General features: G+C 46.5%; 1 protein-coding gene across 3 annotated transcripts in view; it reads left to right on the forward strand.

Moving 5' to 3' along the window:
• Cat (Catalase) overlaps positions 1-20911 on the forward strand; it is a 57973-nt gene that overhangs the window by 16729 nt on the left and 20333 nt on the right. For all 3 annotated transcript variants that reach the window (XR_012824405.1, XM_075674388.1, XM_075674389.1), the window contains exons 2-3: positions 13941-14068; positions 17630-17781. Coding sequence is in view for 2 of the 3 variants with exons in the window: in XM_075674388.1 (XP_075530503.1) it covers positions 13941-14068; positions 17630-17781 (280 nt within the window). In the remaining variant the exon portion in view is untranslated. The remainder of the gene's footprint in view (positions 1-13940; positions 14069-17629; positions 17782-20911) is intronic.

Below are 20911 nucleotides of genomic sequence, written 5' to 3' on the forward strand. Positions count from 1 at the left end.
TATCTGCTAATACTGCGAGCGCAAGTGCGCATTCGACGATTGATTACGAGCTCTGAAAACGCGCTATGACCTCAATTGAACTAAGCTCTTGCGCCGTTAATTGTACATCCGTGTCGCAACGCGTGCATTCCATTAAACTTCGAGGCATTCAGCACTTCGAGGTTACAGCTGTGTCAGAAGGGCACAAGATATGACACGAAGAGGAGGCTATGCAGGTGTCGTCTATACGGAACGTGCGTGCCATCCAGCTGGCGACATGACAATCTGGCTACTTTAGTCATTTGGGAGATCCAACGCAATATGAAATTGTATTGTCATTACATTTCTTTCCGCTGGGCTTTCGTCCGAGCGTGTGACACATTTAAAAGCACCGATATTCCGTTAACTCTCTGAAACGACACGTGTCCGCAATTCCAATGATCTCTCGCTATCCAAGGATCTCTCGCTATCCCGTCTTAAATCTGGCATCGATACGCCAGCTTTTCATCGCGCATCGACCGCCGCTTCGTGCGCAACTGTGAATCCTCGCGTCAATACGTCTACCGTCTCGCCGAGCCTGCGAAGAAGCGAAAACCCGCAGCGGCCAGCATAAACTGTTAGGCAGGCAGTGCATCCAGGTCGTCGACATCTGCCCACATGTATACCGCTCCTCACCCAAGCGTGACGATTCGGCGGCCATTTTTTTATGCTGTTCAGTTTCTGCTGCGGTGGTGTACTTTTATTTCGCCTACCCGCAGCATTCGTGGCACTGGTGTGCGTGTGATCGTGGCAACTGTTCAGCCTCGCCTGTTTGATCCAGACGGTCGAAAAGCTACTCAGAATCGTCTGCTTCGAGCCGAGGGCAGTGCTATACGTCGTTCCCGTTTGACCACTTCGCCGCAGTGTTTTTTGGCACGGTATGCACTGCAACCAGGACAGTGCGCCTTGTCCGTATTGAGGTCGCCGGTCCAGCGCGGTCACGTGGGCCGAGCATCGAGCCGCTATTGCGCCATGAGGTCCAGACGGGGCGTACCAGGAAGTCTTTTCTCTCCTGACAGGACGCCCTGCCGCACCGCCTCTGAGCGTGGGAAGTTGAAGCGCGTCGTGCGCCTAATGAACGGGGACGTCTGCTCTTCTGCGCTGAACCTAATGGCAAAATTTGTCACGCGACCAGACGCGACTTAAACCGGCCGCATCGGCGGCATTCTGAAATATCTGTTCTTCGGTGACCTTTCCTCAGGGTCTAGGAATGCCACTCGGGGCACTTTCAAATTTCGCCATGTTGGAGTTTTCTTAATTCATTCGCAGCGGGCCGCATTCACCCTCTCGGCCAGTTAAGCTGACGAGACGACGAAGTTGTAAAGACGGCGTATAGTACACGCCAGTGTGCTGATATTAGGGCAGTTTTAAAATGCAAGAGGGAGTCGAAATTAACGTGGCAGGAAGCCACGTTAATTGGCAGGAAGCCAAGTCATTCGCTTCTGGTCGTTGCATTCGTGCAATAAATGAAATGCTCACTCTATTTATAATATTCACTGTATAGACTATATAATTAGTAACCGGTTTTATGAGCTAAAGAGAAGTGAAACTTCGCTACAGCGTGCTGGAGACGCTATATATGGAGAAATACAAAAAAGTTGAGAGGTTTAATTGGTTTCCGCTCGTTCTGATTAAAGAGCTCGAAAGGGAATGAAGACGAGGTAGAAAACTGGAAGAGCGCCATCTGTATGGGTTCGAGTCAAGTTTCTTTCGCTTAAATCACCATTATAATGCACCGAACTCCGCACATCGATGGCTGCGTTGGGCTTTGTAGCGATCATACGGATCTGTTCACTAGTTTCCGCAGTCCCAAGTTCATCAAAGCTTAAAGGAGTTTTCATTTTGGAACAGTTCGCGAGCACAGTGGCAGTCATTCTCAAAGACGAAAGTAAAATTTGTCGTTTAGCAAGTTTTGCTTTAAATATCGTAATTACTTGCCGAAACGCTGTACAACGCAATAACTTAATCATGGAAAAAAAAGTACATTGTTTTGCTCTTGCATTGAGCAACAGCTGCGATGTTTCAATGGCAGTGTACAAGCACTACATGCGTGTTACATACTTACACGGATCGTACAGTCAACCACAAAATTTTATGAAACACACATGAGAAAAAGCTGAACATGTGCGTAGCCTCACAGCGCAGCATACTGTTCGCATTGACAGCCTCTGCCAGTATATGTGATCAGCGTTGTGATATTCGGTTTTACTGACTACTGTTGCAGGCTGCTCGGAAACTTTTGTGATTGACTGTACGTGTGCTTTCGAATGACTCCCCCCAGAACTTTACGTGTCGGAGGAAAAGCCCGCCCAATCCCCTGCTCTTGTGGCTTTGTTCAGCGCATTTGGTTTCAGTGACTTACTTCCATGGATACTCTACGAATTTTGGCTTTCCGTCATGAAGTTGCTTCTTTAGCGTTTGTGCCGAGGTACTTGCAACTCGGAAACTTCTACTTGGACCGTATCACGTAAACACCTTTGTATACCAGCTGATTTTTTTTACCTTTACCAGAATTGACTGCCTGCGGCAGTTAGTTTTACTCCGTGAACGGGATAACCGGACACCGAGATTTTACACGAGAAACTGAAATGCATAAGTATAAAATTAACAAGCTTAAATAATCTCTCCGCGGCACATATTGCAGTTTGCTAATTCAGCCTGGTCAATTTGCGAGAGATGCCCAATTAGGAGCAGGAATTCTGTAGCAGGCATCAGATCTGACATATATTCGTTCACAAACTGTGACGTGGTGCCTCGCAGTTCCAGTTAAATTTGTCCTGAACTGCTTGAGAAGGCATTTCTTTTTCCAATAGTTGTAGCAGCGCATCTGTAACCGTAATTCCAACGACACTTATCAAGACTGGTGCTAGTTTCGAATTTGTTCCAAGTGAATGCGCCATGATAACTGGCTGCAATGCGCGCATTGAAATGCGAGTCCCAAAGTAGTTGGCAAATACTTGTTTAGCGAAATTTTGTTGTTTACTCAATTACGCATTTCGACTTCTCACGCAAGTCATGTATTTTCTGGTAATAGAGCTGAAGGAGCAGAACTTTGAATCCTACCACACACAACTATATGACCGTTGTTCTCTTTACTTGAACAGGATTTTAATAAATCCTCTCGATTGGAAGAACTTGTTGTTGGGCGAGTTGGTACGTATTAGCGAACATTGTTAAACAGCGCAAACAAACGGACCACAGAGGCAGCATGGGACAAGGACGGGCGCAGACTTGCAACTAATGTGTATTCCACAGACCACGTATAAGTACACCCCCGACATATACCACTGCGCGTGCGCGAAAAAACAAAACGGAAAACGAAAGAAAAGATAAAATAAGAAAAACCTTGTATATGCAAAACGCGACCTGCCTTCGGTCCGTTTGTTCGCGCAGTTTAACAATGTTCGCTCTCGATTGGCTTGTGTAGCGCATTCGAATGGCTGGCTTCGCGAGTCTCGCTCGCTTGCGCTGGGTTTTTCTTTCCTCACTCAGTATTTCAGCCGTCCCCGGGTTTTTTCCCTTGCGGCAGCATCTCCCTTTTTGCTTGTGCTCAGTACATTCTAACGCAGCACACGGTGATGCTAGCTATCTTGTACAGAATCGTAAAACGTGCACCAATTCGTTAATCCCGCCAACCACTTTTTCGGGAGGCAATGTAACTGTCAAATCTTCCTTGCGTTGTTTTTTCCACTTTTCTTTCTTTTGCGTGTACAGCACTATTCATTCTCAAGAAGAAACGCCTTGCGAGTAATAAAGCCTATAGCTAACTGAAATAGTTCTACTTTGTTGAAATAAATAAATGGCTGACGGTGGGACTCATTCGAACGACATCGACACAATAGAAAGGCCAGATTCATGCAATGCGTGAACTATAACACGTCAACTGCGTGTCCCGCATAGAAGTGAACCGTATACTGTGCTCAGTTAGGGTACACCGCAATCTACGACGTTCCACGATGTCTTAATGGCTGAACGCCTTCACACGTGTACGTTATATTTCCCGCACCATGCGACGGTCAATGGCAAGTATTAGACGAGACTGAAGCCCCTTGTATGTTTCCTTTTGAAAATAAGTGAGAACCGGTGTCCGCTAACGTTCGCCAAGGATTAAAAACCAGGTTCATGTGGGGAAGGGTACGATATGCTAGCGATTATGTCACATTTTCGGCGCCATTTGTCTTCCAGTAAATTGATAGCTGCAGTGCGAGACCATTCTGTCGTGACTGTTGAATAAAGCGCCCGCCAAGTACACTTCCAGTGCTCTCAGGCGACCTGACAATCCAGGCTGCAGAACGAATGTAGCTCATCACGCGATGCTACATATTCGTTTTGCCGTTTTGATGAAGTGAAGCGTAATTTTCCTTCAATACGTTGAATAAGTCGAGAAAAAAATGTCATTTCCTCCAAGTTCTTTGCGGTGTCGCTCTGTTCATCCAACCGTGGTAGTGGTCAAACAATGCTTAATTTCTGCACTTTTTTCCTAACGTAATTCCTCAGTGTCCAAAACATGGCGTGTATGACGTGTTTACAGCTCTGCGATTGCTTCCGGCACACGCAGGTAGCAAAACCATAGCCTTCGACATCAGCTTCTGTTATCCACTGCAGAGAGCTGTCGCAAGGGCGCGGATTTCGACACCGCCTATAAGAGCGGACTTGTCAATGACGAAACATTGTACCTCTGTGGTTTTCTTCAGGTTTCAGGGGAGTATGTGGTTGTGTTTAAAATCGCTGTTGCTAGCTCTTGTCCAGACTTGAAGCCGTGCGTTGTGCACAACTTATTCGCCGCCTGCGTTGTGTACCCGCTTGCAGCGCAAGCTCGTCGTCGCTTTGAATGTGTTACCAATCTGTGTATACCAAATAGACGCGTGTATTGGCACGTGGCCAGGGAATTCAGAGCAGGTTGCCTAATCCACGGCGCTGTTAGAGAATAGTGTTTACCTCCCGGATAGCTAATGACTGGCTGTGATTAGGGCGAAAACCGCAGCTATAGTGCATGCTGGCTGGTCCGCCCATTACGTTGATGACGTCACACCTGCGCAGTCTCTGCGCGAGCAGACAACAGCGACGAAACGAGAATGTGCGCGCTTCGTCTCCTGTATTATAGTTTTCGTTCACTGACCATTCGGGATACAGTGGGAGGTTCATACTCAAATCATTGATATAGCATCTAAGATGTATTTCTATACAAATGTCTGTATTGGGCTTACAGTGAAGTTCAATTATTTTGAAAGGGCCTCTACTGTGCTAGCCATGGTGGAACATCGTCCGTGTTCGATTCAGGAAAGTGGGCGATGATGGGACGCGCACAAACGCTATCGCACTCAAAGCTGTTTCCGGGAAGGTCGTTTCCAACATCGCCCCTGTTGCGACGCTTACTCAACGTAATCGACCAAATACACATGCGACGGAATAGTTTAACTTGTTTGCCGATCTGCTAGCGCGTACACAACAGGCCGGCGTCGGCGAGTCTCGTATATCTGCACGAACTGCGCATCTAACACTCGACGAAAACACAGCCATTCGCCGACCTCGGATGCCGCCGGGGCTGCAATTTCATTTTTTTTTTCCTCGTATGCCGGCGGTGCTCTTCATTCCCTCGTGATCTCGGCGAACAACAATCGCTTCACCGCAGTCCAGCCTACATGTATTGCGAAACCCGCGTGCTTTTTTTTTCTTTTCTGAACTCTGGTTGTTGTGGTTGTGACTGTGGTGCGATTGTCGTTGTGGTCGTTGTTGTGTTTGTTGTTGACAGACCTACACCCCTTTAGTCGCACATTGCGAAATCTCTTTCTGAGTGTAATTACTAGTTTGTTCATGGCAGCGAGTTTCAAGGGTGCTGAACGCATCAAACTTATAATTCTGAAGGCGTTCACAAGTCGATCGCTCGCTTGATGTGTGCGTTTGCGTCAGAAGTTTCGGCAGGATACTCAAGATAATAGGCGCTTGCATCACTCGATGACTGCTTTGATATCATGTAATTACGACTCGGCAAGACACGTAGCTGAGCAAATAAGATGGCGCCGATAGGATGTTAGGACGATAGAATGTTGCCGTATACCGTCTCCTCCGCGGATTTTCTTTTCGTTTTCAGGTTTTCGATTGGGCTTTGTTGGTGCATGCATCAGTTTCATCTTGGTAGCCCCACTGACGATAAGGACTCCACTTATCCTTGTCGCCAGTGGTCCTGTCGAAGATGGGTCGATACCTACTTGCCCGATCTCCAAAATCGTTTCAGACTCCAATGCTGCGCAAGCAGGTAGCCGGAGAGTGTTAACATAGTTTATTTTTTTCTTTTCCTGCCAATTTCAGATCCTCGCTCTTGTTTAGGATTGTGAGCGCAATATTACAGCGAGGCGTTTCATTCGCAGAAATTGAACGTAGGTCTAGAAGCGAGCTTGTTTTATCTCATATTACCTCTATCAGTCAAATCACGATAAACCGAACTTAAAAAGGTGGTAGTCTACCAACCTGTGCTGAATTTGTTCCTTCGAGAATACCTTTGTTACTTAATCTAATTGACACAACTTCGTAATTCAGCGTTTCCTTTTTTTCCCCCGTGAGCTCACGGACGAGCTGTTCTAGTGGAAAGCAATGCTAGATTTACAATTCGGACAGTTTTATCACAGTCACGACGTTCAGCGACCTACGATCGTCCAGGCGCAATTGTAAAGGAGAGTGATACAGGCGGATATACCAGAAAACACGAACGTTTCGTTTTCCATTGGTTCGAGTATGTGCACTTCCTATAGAATCTTTTTCCGCACCAGGCGAACAGGCGTTCTTTACTTCCAGCAAGTAAATCTCCTTGGCAAACCCTCGCCTCCAGAAAGGTGGACGCGCGGGGATCAAGGAGTGAGGAATTTCTGTTGGAGACAATCATTCACCCCGTAACACATCTAAAATAGCATCTGATATATGGCGGTTATGGATCGTCTTAAGGGGATATGCAGCTGGTCGGGAGGCGCTATATACGGTGGTACAAGTGTGCAACGAAAATATGCTGGCGCCGTCCGATGGGGAGGCTATAAATTCATGGCACGTCATAATTTTGATTGATAACGATATGAACGTCTGCTTCGACCCGATGCGCCCAACCAATCATTGTCTATTGTCAAGCGTGTTGCAACGAGCGCATGGGCTCCAACGGTCGATCATGCCAGTACCCAGTCTGAATACGTATACCTCAAGCAAGCGGTGAACTTGCTGACGCGAAAGCATGTGCTACTGAAAACTGCTTCCTCCGCTCGCTAGGTGGCGTATTATGGCAGTGTTGCTCACATGAGATGTTTCAGCGCTGGTTGCCCATATGAAGACCCGTAAGTTCCCATAATTCTGATGGGGTTGGATACTGGGGAAATGGGGTATATTTTTTTTTTTTTTGCAGCGGTAGCTTCAGGGTTAATTATCTTGCACGCGATCAATGCTAATCGGCCAAGAAGCACTGAACCTTGACGCTCCCGCTACTGCCTGCAGTAATCGCGAGCTTGCCCGACCTTCTTGCTGAAACGGGGCAGAACTGAAAACTTATCCGATGTATTGGAACTGTAATAATATTGAATAGGAAGTGCGTTTGAAAGATATTGGTTATCACTGAACGTTGATGGACGGTGCTGATGATCTGGATCGTACACTATCGTCACTGTAACCTTGAGTGCACATTTTTTTTCATTAAAACAGAATTAAAATTGTAAAGAATCTACCGTTCGGTAGAAGTAAAAAAAAACTCAGAGATAATTGCTTCTTCCGATGCTTACGCACCTCCTCCAAATGTAAGACGCTTCCTTTAGACAGTAAAGCCCAAGTATGTGTTAAACGTGCTGGCATTGCTTCTAAATACGCTCTTGTTACGTAATGTTACTTGGGCACTACGACAGCAATCAAAGCGTCCCGACCAATGTATGAAAACAAAACACCATATTGTAAAATAATCTTACAGTAAATCGGGGACATATTTTCGTGGCTCTATTTCCAAGCATTGACCATCAAAATGTCGGCAGGCTTGTCATTTTGTAAGGCGTACACTATGACGTACTGCACAGTGCGACAGTCAGTCGAATCTCTTTATTACCCTAAGTACTTCTTTTTTTTCTTTTTATTCCTGACTCTCTCCTTCCCGTGTTCGCGGTGATAAAACGTCTTGTCGGAACGACGCGAATGGCTTTTCAAAAATGAAAAAAAAAGAAATCAAGGCCGTTAAAGTGACAGCGTGTTTTCAGTGTAGGCTGCGATAGCCTATTGCCTGCGATTTATAAAATTACTTGCGGACCGTATATTGAATTGACAACGTGCTCTTTCATAAGCATTCCCGCGTTAAGTGTGCCTGAAGACATTAGCACCAGGTGAACTAACTAAACGTATTATTGCAATGCATTGCCGGAAATCTTCGCGACAGTACGCGTCGTCCGCATGCACCTCTACGTGTAACTTAATCATGGCTTTTACTAGCAGTATTGTATTCGCTAGCCTTACGTTAACGAAGCTTACGAACTCTCAGACCCTGTTAAATGTCGAGCTTTTGACGACATCTCGTCTGGTCTGGATCAGTTAAGAAAACGGAACTCATGCGGACCAACGTGGAAATTTTTCTATAAAACCCCGACGTTTTGGTTCCTTCCACGGGAGCTTGATAGGGACCGAAACGTCAATTTTGTTTTTTTTTTAACAATTCCTCTACGTCGGCGTCGATTTCTTCGGGGAACATGTCTACTTCAGCAGACGACGTAGCATTCAGACGTTTGCAGACGCGCTTTCCGGCCTCCTCACTTTGCCGAGGCGGGGAGGGCCCCCTCGTCCCCTGTCTCGTTTACCTTTGCTTCACGCGAGCCCGCTTGCCTCTTCAAATTGGCCCGGCCAGTTTGGCCGATCCGGCTTGGCTGGTTTTCGGGCGTCCTCTTTGCCTTCTGGGGCCCCCCCTTTCTGCGGCGGTGTTTGCTGCTACGCAGGACCTCCTTGTCTGTACGGTCGGCTTCCCGTCTGGCATGCCCGGATTTCTGCTTCACCTGTAACGAACGAATTCCCCTTCAAGGTTCCGCTTTCGCTTGCACTCAGAAGCACGTACACATTTCGAACGAAGGGCGCTATATGAGGAAAACGAGATATAATCGTACCAGTAGCTAGCGCAAACAACCGAGTGACGTTGGCGCTTCGTGCACAATTTTCTCAACTTGCTCGGGCAGGCCTCGAGAGCCTGCCTCTACTGGATTTAGGAACAAACACCGCGCTCTCTATTTGTTCTGCTTTGTATGATTTCTTGTGATTCTTGTATCGGTTTTTCTTGCCTATTTTCTTGCTTTTGTGGATACGTACATTGTAACCCGCCCCCCCCTTTTTTTTTACGTTAGCACTACTTCAAAAAAATATCGCCCGTGACAGATACCGCAATTCTAATCATTGGTCTGGATTGCTCGAAGGGATGGGCATTAGATGAATTCATTTCGTTGCACACATTCCGAACGCACATCCTGAACCTCCGGTAAGTCCGTTCACGACTACGATATGCAGCGTGCCGAACTGTTCAACTGAGTGCTGCGTCATGTGAAAGGTCTACACACTAGTTATACGCACATTGGTGATAGTTATCACCTCGTGATTGCACGCTAGGAGCTTTGTTCTTTTCTATGAGATGTGTGGAGTGAGGCCGAACAGAATCGGTGTACTACATGTAGGATACTAGACATTTAAGGGTTAAAGGGAGGCGCTACATTGAAACACTAAATACAGCTCTGTGGTAACGACATTGCGAAGGCAAGAGCAGGCCATATCTTTTTCGTTTGTGACACGAGATTGTCTCACGTGTATGCAGGAACCTCGTCTACAGATCGGCAAATATTAATGTACCGCAAACAGCAGGAAACGCACAAAAATTTAAAATTTAATTCAAAATTTTCGTTAAGACTATGTTTAAAAATCCGTAAGTCCCAATACCGATGTCCCATTTTATGTAAACTACGGGAATTGGGGCATCTCAAGCGGAAAATAAAACATCACACCACGAAGGTATTCTTTTTGGAAATTCCTACTTCCCCTTCAGTGGTATATTATAAAGCGATACATAATTCAATTTGGTTTGTTTTAGATGTTTCTATAGTCCTGGTTATGCAGAATCAATGTTCTTTATTTATGAAAAAAAACTTTATACTTTCTAAATTGTCCTACAATTCTCAATTATGTAAGAACGAAATACTACCTAAATCAAATCTACGGCCTTACTATGGGTAGCTTCTATTTTTTTTCTTTTCATTGCAACAAAACCTCGTCAAATTCTGTGCAGTACGTGCTGAGCATACAGATTTCTTCGCTCCTATGAATTTAGGTAAAAGAGCGCCTGAGCTAAAAGCTTATCCTAACTAGCCAGCGAGCTATCCAAATGCACAAGAGTGCTCGTACCAGCCCGTTCTTGATCTGCATGCCGTCTGCTGCACTGCAGTATACGTGTACTGCATCTGCTGCTGCAAGTTCTGCGTGCGCGTTTTGCCGTTGCAAGCGTTCTATGTCGCAGCGTTTAAAGTAGGCGGGCGACGTTCGGTGGTTACACATTCGTGCCGTATATTCAAGCTCACGACGAAGCTCGTGGCGAAAACGCATGCCCTCCTACATTGCAGAAAAGTACGCTTCCAGCTGCATGCGCAACGATTCCAAGCAGCCACGAGCAATACGAATCCGCTCCGACTATAGACAGTGAAATGTTGCACAAGCAGCGCGACTCTCCGCTGGCGTGTGCGCTCGTACTCTTTTCTCTCTCTCTCGATCTAACGCACATACACACAACCAGAATGCATTATTCAGACGGTATAGAGCTAAATTGTTGTTTACAATTTTACTATACGAAACAGTTGACATTATTTGCCCGAGTAGACCTCACGAAAAGTACGAAGCGAAGCTACGAAGTCGGTTTGGTTATCCCCCGCTCTTCGTATTCAGACATCTCCGTAATTAATAGGCCACAGCGCTAAGCAATCATCTACTGATCTTTATAACTTAATTGTTCCGCGTCCAGAGTAAGCAGGGCATCGTTCGAAACTTTTTTGCTCCCCGCAGACGGGAGCGTATACGTAAAACATTGGAGATGCATGCGCAACCTTGAGCAGTGACATCGGGCAGGCAGGCAGGAAGGTGTGCGCCTCTATGTACGGGGATGCCGAGTGACCGCTTGGTACAAACATCATTTCCGCTTAATGGTTTACAAAAGATTTGCCAGTTCGCATTTGACGTCGCTGAATTCGGTACCGCACGCTCCGCCTCTTATCCACGTGTTCGCACAACGAGTTCGCAGTCTTTTTTTCGCTTACACTGGGCGCTATGCTCAGTAAAGGGTTGCAGCGCCTCTTCCTCTTAACAATCGCTCCTCTCTCTCTCTCTCTCTCTCTGTCTCTCTCTCTTCGCTTACATCGTTTTTACACGATGAGCAATTTTCCACATTTGTGCAGCGCGAACGTTGCATATGTCTCTTCCAATCTTTCCACAAATGCCGGTCTTCGATTCTTTAATAAGTGCTTAGGACTGCGTCCAGTTCACGTTCGCGAAGTCCAAAACGGTCTTCACACACAGGCGGATGAAACTGGGAGGAATAAGAAACAATTTCAATGCAAGGCGATGTAAGGGGGTAACTATCGCAATGACCTTCCTACATTGGGCGGTACTCGTGTAAAGTGAGTTATCATTTCCTGCCGCCCCAAGTGTAAGCGTGTACTTTGCAGTCCGTGTGGTCGGACATCTACATTCGGCGACAACTTATTAAGAATGCAGCGGCAAATACCTCGCTGTATACAAGTCGGAAAAAAAAAACTTGTACAGATGCGCCACCGGTTTGCGTTCGCTTGTTTTCGTGACGACATTGCGGAGGCGAGCATTTTTCTACATATATCTGCGTCTCTCGGGAACTACACATGCCTTCGACGTGTGGACGGCACAGACGAAAGTTGCAGTATACGGTTCTGTGGCCGGGGAATTGTGCTGAATGCTCGGTTTGTCACAGTTTCATCTCTTTTTCGCTCGCCTCTTAGAGACTTGCAGAAGAACAGGAATTGTCGTGTAGCTGAAAACGGGCCCATTGGTCGCTCTTTCACGTAAAACTCTTGCTTGGGCTAGTTGGTTCATGCTTCAATGTGTAACGAGCAAGGCGCAATAGACCAGGACAGAACACAAACGACGCCTGTCGTTTGCGGTCCTCTTCTGGTTTGTGGTCCAGTCGTTTGTGTTCTTCTTCTGTCCTGGTCTATTGCGCCTTGCTCGTTACACATTCGTTCTTTCAGCTGTGTAAGTGATGGTGGCGCCGGCCCGATATCAGCGCAGTGCGTGTCTGCTGCGTGCGGGCGCGGACACCTCCCGTCTCGGCCTTGAAAGCGCACGTAGTCCCAAAGGGGGGTTTCCTGCTTCGAACCACCTAGAAACGCCGGCAGGCATTTTAATTGACTCGCGCGGACAAGGGATTGAAAGCTTTCATAAAAGGTTCGCGACGCACTTCCCTTGGCGAAGGCCGCACCGCGATCCAAGCCTAATTTGTAACCGGAGTGCCCGATCAACGATATATAATCTCGCTTCTGGACTTCCATCGTCGCGTGTACAAAAGCGAAATTGATCTTTAGTTCCTTTTTTTTTTTAAACTTGTGTGCGAGCGTAGCGTGGTACGTTGAGGGGGGAAAACTTTGTATGTTACTATAGACACGCCTGAAAGACCAGTTTCAAGGCGTTCACCCTCTTTTTAGGCACGAGGCAAAGCTGTTGGCGAATGCAGAAGGGATCGTTAAGCGTTACGCTCTTCCATTCGGACACGCCCCGATTTTTGACGATACCGAACGCGTCGTTTATGGGGCCCAGCTTTTACTTTGCGATAAGAACGTACGAGCGACAATTTCACCCGAGGGTGTGGTCGTCTCACGCCTGCAGTTTGGACGTCGTGGGAGAGGACGCTTGTATAGTGTTTCTGCCTCCCGCAATTAGTTAACGTATTATGATGTGGACCATGAATTTTGGCACATAGTTCAGCATTACTGTCCAGCGAATCAGCGGCAATATCTTTTTGTGTGTGCATGCGCGTGTGTTATGGTGTGCGAGATGTTGCCGACTGGTTCGTCGAGCAAAGTGTGCTATGTATGTACCACACAATATAAAACTACCACGTTTCTCTAAAACGACTCATTATTAATAGGGCAACGGACAGTGATTTCTCCTGACCAAGGTTCGCAAAAGTGGCGTACATCGAAATTCCCGCGATGATCGCCTAGCGATTATTACAAAACATTTCGCCTATAACCTTTCGTGACTTTATGGTGCGTGTCGCTATTGCGGGATAACTCGGTTATCACTCAAAGCATATCATTTTGCTAGGAACTGTCTTGCACTGGTTTCGAGACAAACATGTTGCTACGTTAATACATACACACGTAAATAATCTTCTGTTTGGCTCATAAAAGAAAATGGAGTTTAACATGCCAAAACCACGATCTTGTTACATGGCATGGTGTAATGGACTCCGGTATAATTTTTATCAGCTAGAATTTACACAGGACGTTTTTTTTGCATTTTGCCCACATCAAAATACGGCCCCCACGGCCGGAATCAAGTCATCAGGCTAAGTACAGCAACGCTATCTGGTCACTAAGTTAACGCCGCGGGTGCATTGATGTTCCACCTAATCTTTCCACACCGCTCAAAAACGTACGAAAAGCTCTACGCCTAATATATCTGCGATAAGTTTTCGTTCATACCTGGAAGCGGACAGCCTCGGAAGGCCTGGCCGTAAGAATTGGTTTTTTTTTTTTTCACGAGCTGCTTCCAACGGTGCTAGTTGTCGCAGTACGAAGTGTCGTCGCTGCCTTCAGAATATTTAAGGACGCATTTTTACTTAATCGAAATTATTCTTGCTTGCAATTATAGTGCCTGTTTGCATTCTTAAGAAGGGTTTCGTTCTACCGTTCGTGCAGCCGGAGCCCCTGACCACCTCGTGGGGTGCCCCCGTCGCCGACAAGACCAATGTGCTCACCGTCGGACCCCGAGGCCCCGTGCTGCTGCAAGATGTCGTCTTTCTGGACGAAATGGCGCACTTTGACAGGTGCGTATCCTTTTTCCTTTAAGATGAAAGATAGGGAAAGACGATGCGAATAAAATCTCAAGCAGATGCTCAGCGCGAATCGTATAAAACGGATGTGATAAAGTTGGAAAGGCAGCAACAACGAAACAAAAGCAAGTGGCGGAGGATAAAATGTTTGCAAATAAAGAAGAAAACTTTGTGAACCAAATATACGCGGCGCTACACGCCATACTTAAAAAAAGTCTCCGTCTCACACTCCGGAGACCCTGGTTCGATTCCCACCCAGCCCATCTTGGAAGTTGCTTTTTATTTATGAAGTGCCTGCCGTGATTTATCGCTCACGGCCAACGCCGCCGACGACACCGGCTTTTCTGCGACACGACCGGCTTTTCTGCGACACGACCGGCTTTTCTGCGACACGAGCTCCTTAACGCTGTCGCGTTAAAAAGTGTGAAGAAGACGCGCCTCGCGGCGCAGCCGCATCGCCAACGCGCGGCTCGCCTCGGCTCCCGCTGTTGATTGCTGGCGTCCGTTTGGACAGTGCTTCGGGCTGCCTCTCCATTCCCGGTCGCTGTGCCTTTGCATTAGGAGCCGCCAATAAACCTCTTCTCAATTGGTACAGGTGCTGGGACTCAAACCCCGTCGCTTGAAACAACCGTGCTGATATGTGCTATAAGTGCTTGTCTTTTTAAACTCTGCAGCAAAATATCTAAAGAAAATGGTTTCGCTCAGTGCATGCGTGCCCGGATGGTAGCGCTCTCACGTGGCTTTTCAACGAATGCAGCCAGCACAATTGACTTCACACGAAGGTTTAACTTGCGGGAGTTTGGGGGGGGGGGTGCAAGCGTACGTCACGGACGTGAACGCAGTGTCCACGTCGTCGTTCGAAGTCAGGCGGACTATAACTCCAGTCGAATCCACGTACCATGATATCTATTAATATCCCTGCCAGATGAGCAGTCGCGCGCGCGTTGCATGCTGACCACTGACGCCACATTGCCACCTGCAGTGTTCATAGTTTGAAATTCTGCGGCATCAATTGGTCTGTCTGATAGGCCGAAACCTTCACATACCCTACCTGTAGAGCGCGGTTCTCTTGCACCCGACTGGGCAAACTGAGAAAACGAAGCAAGCGTGTCAAGTTCAATATTGAAGTAAGCAAAAAAGACTGAGGGGGTCGTGTGTAGTTTGCCTTTCTCGAGACCTGTTTTTTTTTTTTAAGAGTGACAGCGCGATAAGGTGCATGTTTGTGAGATTCGTAAGCATTCCTTGTGCGGACCGGTGCAGCACCTGCTCACCGCCTTAAATATTACGCTCCACGTCTCTGGAAAATACTATAGAGCTGGCTGTTTAAAAAGAATGTACCTTTGTGTGCAACGAAACTGAACCCGTCCGTATTTAAAATGCGTTCTAAAGCGTTTTTCAGGCGTTCGGAATCGTTACAGCGTATTGTCGCGGCGCGAACACAGAAGTTCGCAATCTGTCTCTGTCAATTTTTTTTTTTCGTATGTGAAATAGTTGTGTAATTTTGCTAGCGAACTGGTCTTCGCAATGCCTTCAGCAGCCTCGAGTGTACAAGGCCTTTTGCTGTCAGCTCACTCTCACGCTGAACTTTTGTCTGTTGATGCTAAAGAAGAGAATTTCTTAGCACGCGGTAAAATAGCTTTAGCGCGACAAATGGCTCAAACCTGCGCTAAAAACGCGCGATAAGCACGATACAGTGCAACTCATTGTCGTGGCAAAGTTAGATAGGTAACGGTGATAGACGCCTAGCTATGTTCAAACGAGGACGATGAGCCTCCGCCTGAGCGTAGGTTTACGATGTAGACCGTCTCGACTGTTTTACTGCATTGCCACTGTTACGTCTAGTAACTATAGCAGCATACATGCACCGTGCCTGCTTCTTTCGTCATCGCAACTGAATTCGTACGTTCGCGATCTGGGAAAGCACAAGACATCCATCTGCAGCCCCCTTCGAAAACTTTAAAGCTGTTTTTTTTTTTTTTGCAGTAAGGCGTTCTGTCAGGAGAAGCTTGTTTCAATGAGGCATTTTGTTCCGCGTGCGACAATATTTGTAGTAGTAGTGTGTGCGTTACCGAGAACGTTACCATGACAATAGTAAGCGCCGCAGTAAACAAACAGGCGCCTCAGCACGGATCGAATCTGGTCCCCTCTGTTATGGAATCGTCGCCTAGGTGGTTGCATCATTAGGATATTGGTATGGCGGTGAAGAGGCAGAAATGAGGCGAATGCCTACGACGTTTGCGCGTACGTGTGCCGTTGTGCGCATACGGTGTGTATTTCATCTCGATGTGTTAACACCCACTGATGCCATTTTTACGTATGGTTATTCAGCACCTGCAGGTATGGTTAATTAACGTGATATCGCAGAAAATCCATGTCGTTCCGAGAAGTACTGTGCAAAGGGCCCCGACACGCTCGGCATGTCACACGGACACGTGCAAAGGATGTGTCCGCAGAATAATGAAAGTGCTTCTAAACGAGAAGCTGGCTTCCCTGCATTACAAAGCTTTTCGTGGGTGAAGCGTGCCTCGGCGATTCCTTCAGTTTCACGTGTCAGCCAGTGTAGCGAGTACGTGTCTGCCTATGCTAGAATGTTGCCATGGTAAGCGTCATGGTAAACAAAGAAAAGCACATCAGCCGCGACCTAATTTGGATTTGTGTGTTGCGAAGGGGCGGTGCTTAGGTGATTGCATTTGCCGACACATGAAATACCCGGTTGCGCAAAAGAATGTTTTCTGCGGTGCTGCGTGAAGTATGTTCGCCGTGTCATGCATTGTTGCAGTGACAACGTACGAGGGCGCGGTAGAGGTGTTGGTGACAAAGAATTCGTGTGGACACCTAAAACCATCGCCTTTAATTACCACCTAAAGGTACATTAAACGGACATTATGCTTTCAATGTATTCAACTGAAACGTCGTTTATTGAACTGGAAAACGTTGATTACTTGAAGAGAAAATGAAGCAGAAAGTTGCTTCTTTTTTTTTTGCCTTCCCAAACCACAGCCGCTATGTCGGTGTGACGTAGCGGCTCACACGCGTTTGAGCCCCTTCCTGCGCGCAAATAACTTTAAGGCACTTTATATAGCTTGTGTTTGTATCCTTTCGAGTGCAATGAAAGCTTTCTCAGTGAGTGCAGTCTTGAGCAGGCTCTGTCGAAAGCCGTGACGTGAAGTGACTGGTTCGGCAACATTAAATTCTGCGTTTTGTGTTCCAAAACCAAGATATCATTATAAGGCACGCCGTAGTGGAGAGACTCGGTAATAATTTTGGCCACCTGGGGTTCCTTAGCGTGCACCCAATGCACTGCACATCGGCGTTTTCTTGCATTGCGCCTAGATCGAAAGGCAGCCGCCGCAACCGGGATTCGATCCCTCGTCCTCGGGCTTATAGCAGCGCGAAGCCGAAGCCACTGTAGGCCTCCACGGCGGGTGGTTCGCCAACTTGAAGGTGGAGCCGACCGATTTTTTTATTTTTGGCGTACAATGACTGCTTTTCCTGCATTACTCGCATTTGATTTGCAGACCCTCGTATTGACGTGTGTCCGTTCTTTCCGTCCAGGGAGCGTATTCCGGAACGCGTTGTCCACGCCAAGGGCGCCGGAGCTTTCGGCTACTTTGAAGTGACCCACGACATCACCAAATACACCAAGGCCTCCATCTTCAGTCAGGTTGGCAAGAGGACTCCCATGGCCGTGCGCTTCTCCACCGTCGGTACGCGACTGTTGATAATAACCAGGACAGTTTGCAATATTTTCTTGCTTTTCTTCAGATACTTGTTCTGGTTGCTGTAGATGTCCAACATATGTTAGCCTGTTTCTTACTTAGATGCGAGCAAGTGTACTTGCTTGCATATACATGTAATCAAGCAGAAAGTGCTTTGCAACACGCTCAATGTACATTGTGCTACAAGAAGCGTATTTTTTTTCCTTATTCATACAAAAACAAACGTCCGTTATTCTAGATGCGCCCTTGCCACTTATAAGGCACTACCGGCTAAAACAATAAATTGGCGTTTGTTCCCTGTGTACGGGTTACTCAATGTCTCGTTGAGTGGTTGACGAGAAACGTGGCGGTGTTATTCCGGCGCCAATTGTACATAGTTCATTTCCGATACTTTCAATTTTTCGGTTAACTCGATCCCGACCGAAGTTTCTGGTTGGCGTCTATACATTTCTGTGGGCCAGAAGTTTCGTTATTTTGAAATTTCGTTATTTCCTGAAATTGGTTCTCTCAGCATAATTAAAGCTTTACTGTTCACCCACGTACACGTCTGGCCCAAATATTGAACCCCTTCCGCTCCGCCCCCCAAAAAAGAAAAAATATTATGAATTGTGACCCAAATAGCGTCAGCGTCTGTCCAGTGAACGCAACGAAGTCCCTCTGAAACGCCGACATTCGACATGCCTCCAGGCGATTTCGACATGAAAACGCGCAGCTCACAATGAGTGGTTACTGTTCTTTACCCGTTTCTAATGCGCGGAAGTTGTCCAGTGAACGCAACGAAGTCCCTCTGAAACGCCGACATTCGACATGCCTCCAGGCGATTTCGACATGAAAACGCGCAGCTCACAATGAGTGGTTACTGTTCTTTACCCGTTTCTAATGCGCGGAAGTTGCGCGCAAACTGAAATCGCATTCGCGGCGCCAGCAACAGCCTACCGTCCAAGCTAGCGTCATCGACATTATCTTCAAAAGATGGCGGCACAGAAAGTTGTTTCTGATGGCGACAACGACGCGCCGCTTTCAGGATTTAATTACAGACTGATTTCAAAGATGTATTTTACATGCTAATGTAGCAGTCACGTAAAGCCTGTTTCTCGTGGTGCGGATTTGCTTGCGTTTTCACACTTGCGCAGTTGCGCCATAGGAGCCGTCGGACCCTTCGTGCACGCGATTTTTCGATGTTCGGAGTGCGCAACTCTGCGAAAACGCACATGCGGCGACAACGGGGAACCAATTACAACGCGTATCGTTACTCATCAGGAAAACCGCATCATGTGAAACGGGCTTAAGAGGAAGCTTTAGCTCGGGCCCAACTCCAACGCGGCCTATTCAAATACATGTAAAACGCAGAAACGCTTTTCTGAGATAACCCCCCGGGCCGATTTTAATGAAATTTGTTGCAGTTGAGAAAGTTATACTCTAGTGACTGTTAGAAGCGGAATTTTGGTTTAGGACCTGAGTATTCAAAGAATTTTCAAAAATTTGAAAGTACGAAGAAGCACGAAGTTTACGAACTAATAGCGCTGCATCAAAAACGGATATCGCTTTTCTGTAAACGGCACCCATTAGATCATTCAAATCGCAGAAATTCGATATGTCTGTTTCTATCTTGCGTCAAGTCCTTGCGTTGGGCACCAGGGTTCTACAAAAGCTGTATAGACAGAACTTTAGGTCCTGAGGTATGCTACCGCTCAAGGCGGTGGAGCAGCGGGCTGCTCCCACATCGGGACGGGTAGGCTAGCCTCACCGCTGCTTCACGGGCCCTTTGGACGGCCCTGAGTTTATGCATAAATTCCCAAGCATGGAGCTCCATTCCTATTTCCATATTGCAAAATTTTTTGAGATTCACGTGTAACATATCAATTTTGTCCACCTTAGATGTACTATTAGATGCAATTCACACAATTGTGACATCATTTTTCATTGCTGAGTTACAGTTGTAAAATCGATAGTTCCATTATCTGAAAACTTGCAATTATTGCCAATTTTTAATAAGGAATGGACAACCTGAATCGAAAATTCGAATTGTCTTTTAAATGGAACAAACCTTGTCATATTTGGTGCAGTGGTTGCCGAGAAAAACGAATTCTCCTTTTACATGTATTTAGACAGGAGCACCCGAGCAAAAGCTTCCTCTTAATGCGCGATTTCGGCGCTCCCGACGGCTGCTTGCATCTCGAAACGAGTTGAAGTCAGTCTTCGAAAGTGTTTTTGAAGTGGGGTGGCTCAAAATATTTACGCAGGTTAAAGGGGGAAAGCTGAGCCTCTCCCCCTATTCCAAACTCCCTCAAAGTGGTTAGTCTTTTGCTATGGATGTGTAGTTCAAATACGTTGGCTACATGTTATCTTGTCAATATGTTGCAGCCTGTACACACTATTAGTAACTCAACAGGTTTCTGCTTTGTCATTGCCAGAATCTTAGGCATGCTAATTTTCAAATATCTGGAGCACCTCAAATTTGGGTGCACATTGTTTTGCAATATAAAGCCATACAAATTCGGTATGCATTCAATTTGAGAGCACGTTAGCATCGAGAAAATACTGCCAAATCAAGCGGTGATGTTTTGACGATTTGTCTTCATTGAACTCGGCCGCTGGATAATTCGATCAATTTTGCTGATCCTATCAAGGTCAGATTAACCAGTTTTCTGTACATACAATAAGGTATGGTCTATGGATCCTAACGGCTGCAAATATCTACTGAATTGTGAAATGCCCTCTGCTTGAAATCTGATTCAACATTTAAATTTATGTACCTTATATTGTTGAAACAGAAGACAAACAGAAAACATAAAGGCAGTGTGAAAGTTTTATTGACGCTTCTTGAAATGCACCAGAGATGAATTGTATCTTAAATGGTGGCACAACTCGCTCTGCATAGTTCATTGACATTGTAGAGTATTCCACACGACCTAATCTGTAGCTTGAGACACTTGTGAGCTCCCTACGCTAGAGAGCCATTAGAGTAATAGTTTTACTCCCTCGCTTGTAAGAATTTCAGCTTGAAAAGAGTTCAAGAGATGGTTGCTACTATGGATGAATAAAAAAAATTCCCATCTACTTAGTGTCATTAAAGTTCAAATAAGGGTTTCATATTGGGCTGTAGAACTGAATAATA

This window comes from Dermacentor variabilis, chromosome 11, assembly GCF_050947875.1.
Source record: "Dermacentor variabilis isolate Ectoservices chromosome 11, ASM5094787v1, whole genome shotgun sequence".
Lineage (NCBI taxonomy): Eukaryota > Metazoa > Arthropoda > Arachnida > Ixodida > Ixodidae > Dermacentor > Dermacentor variabilis.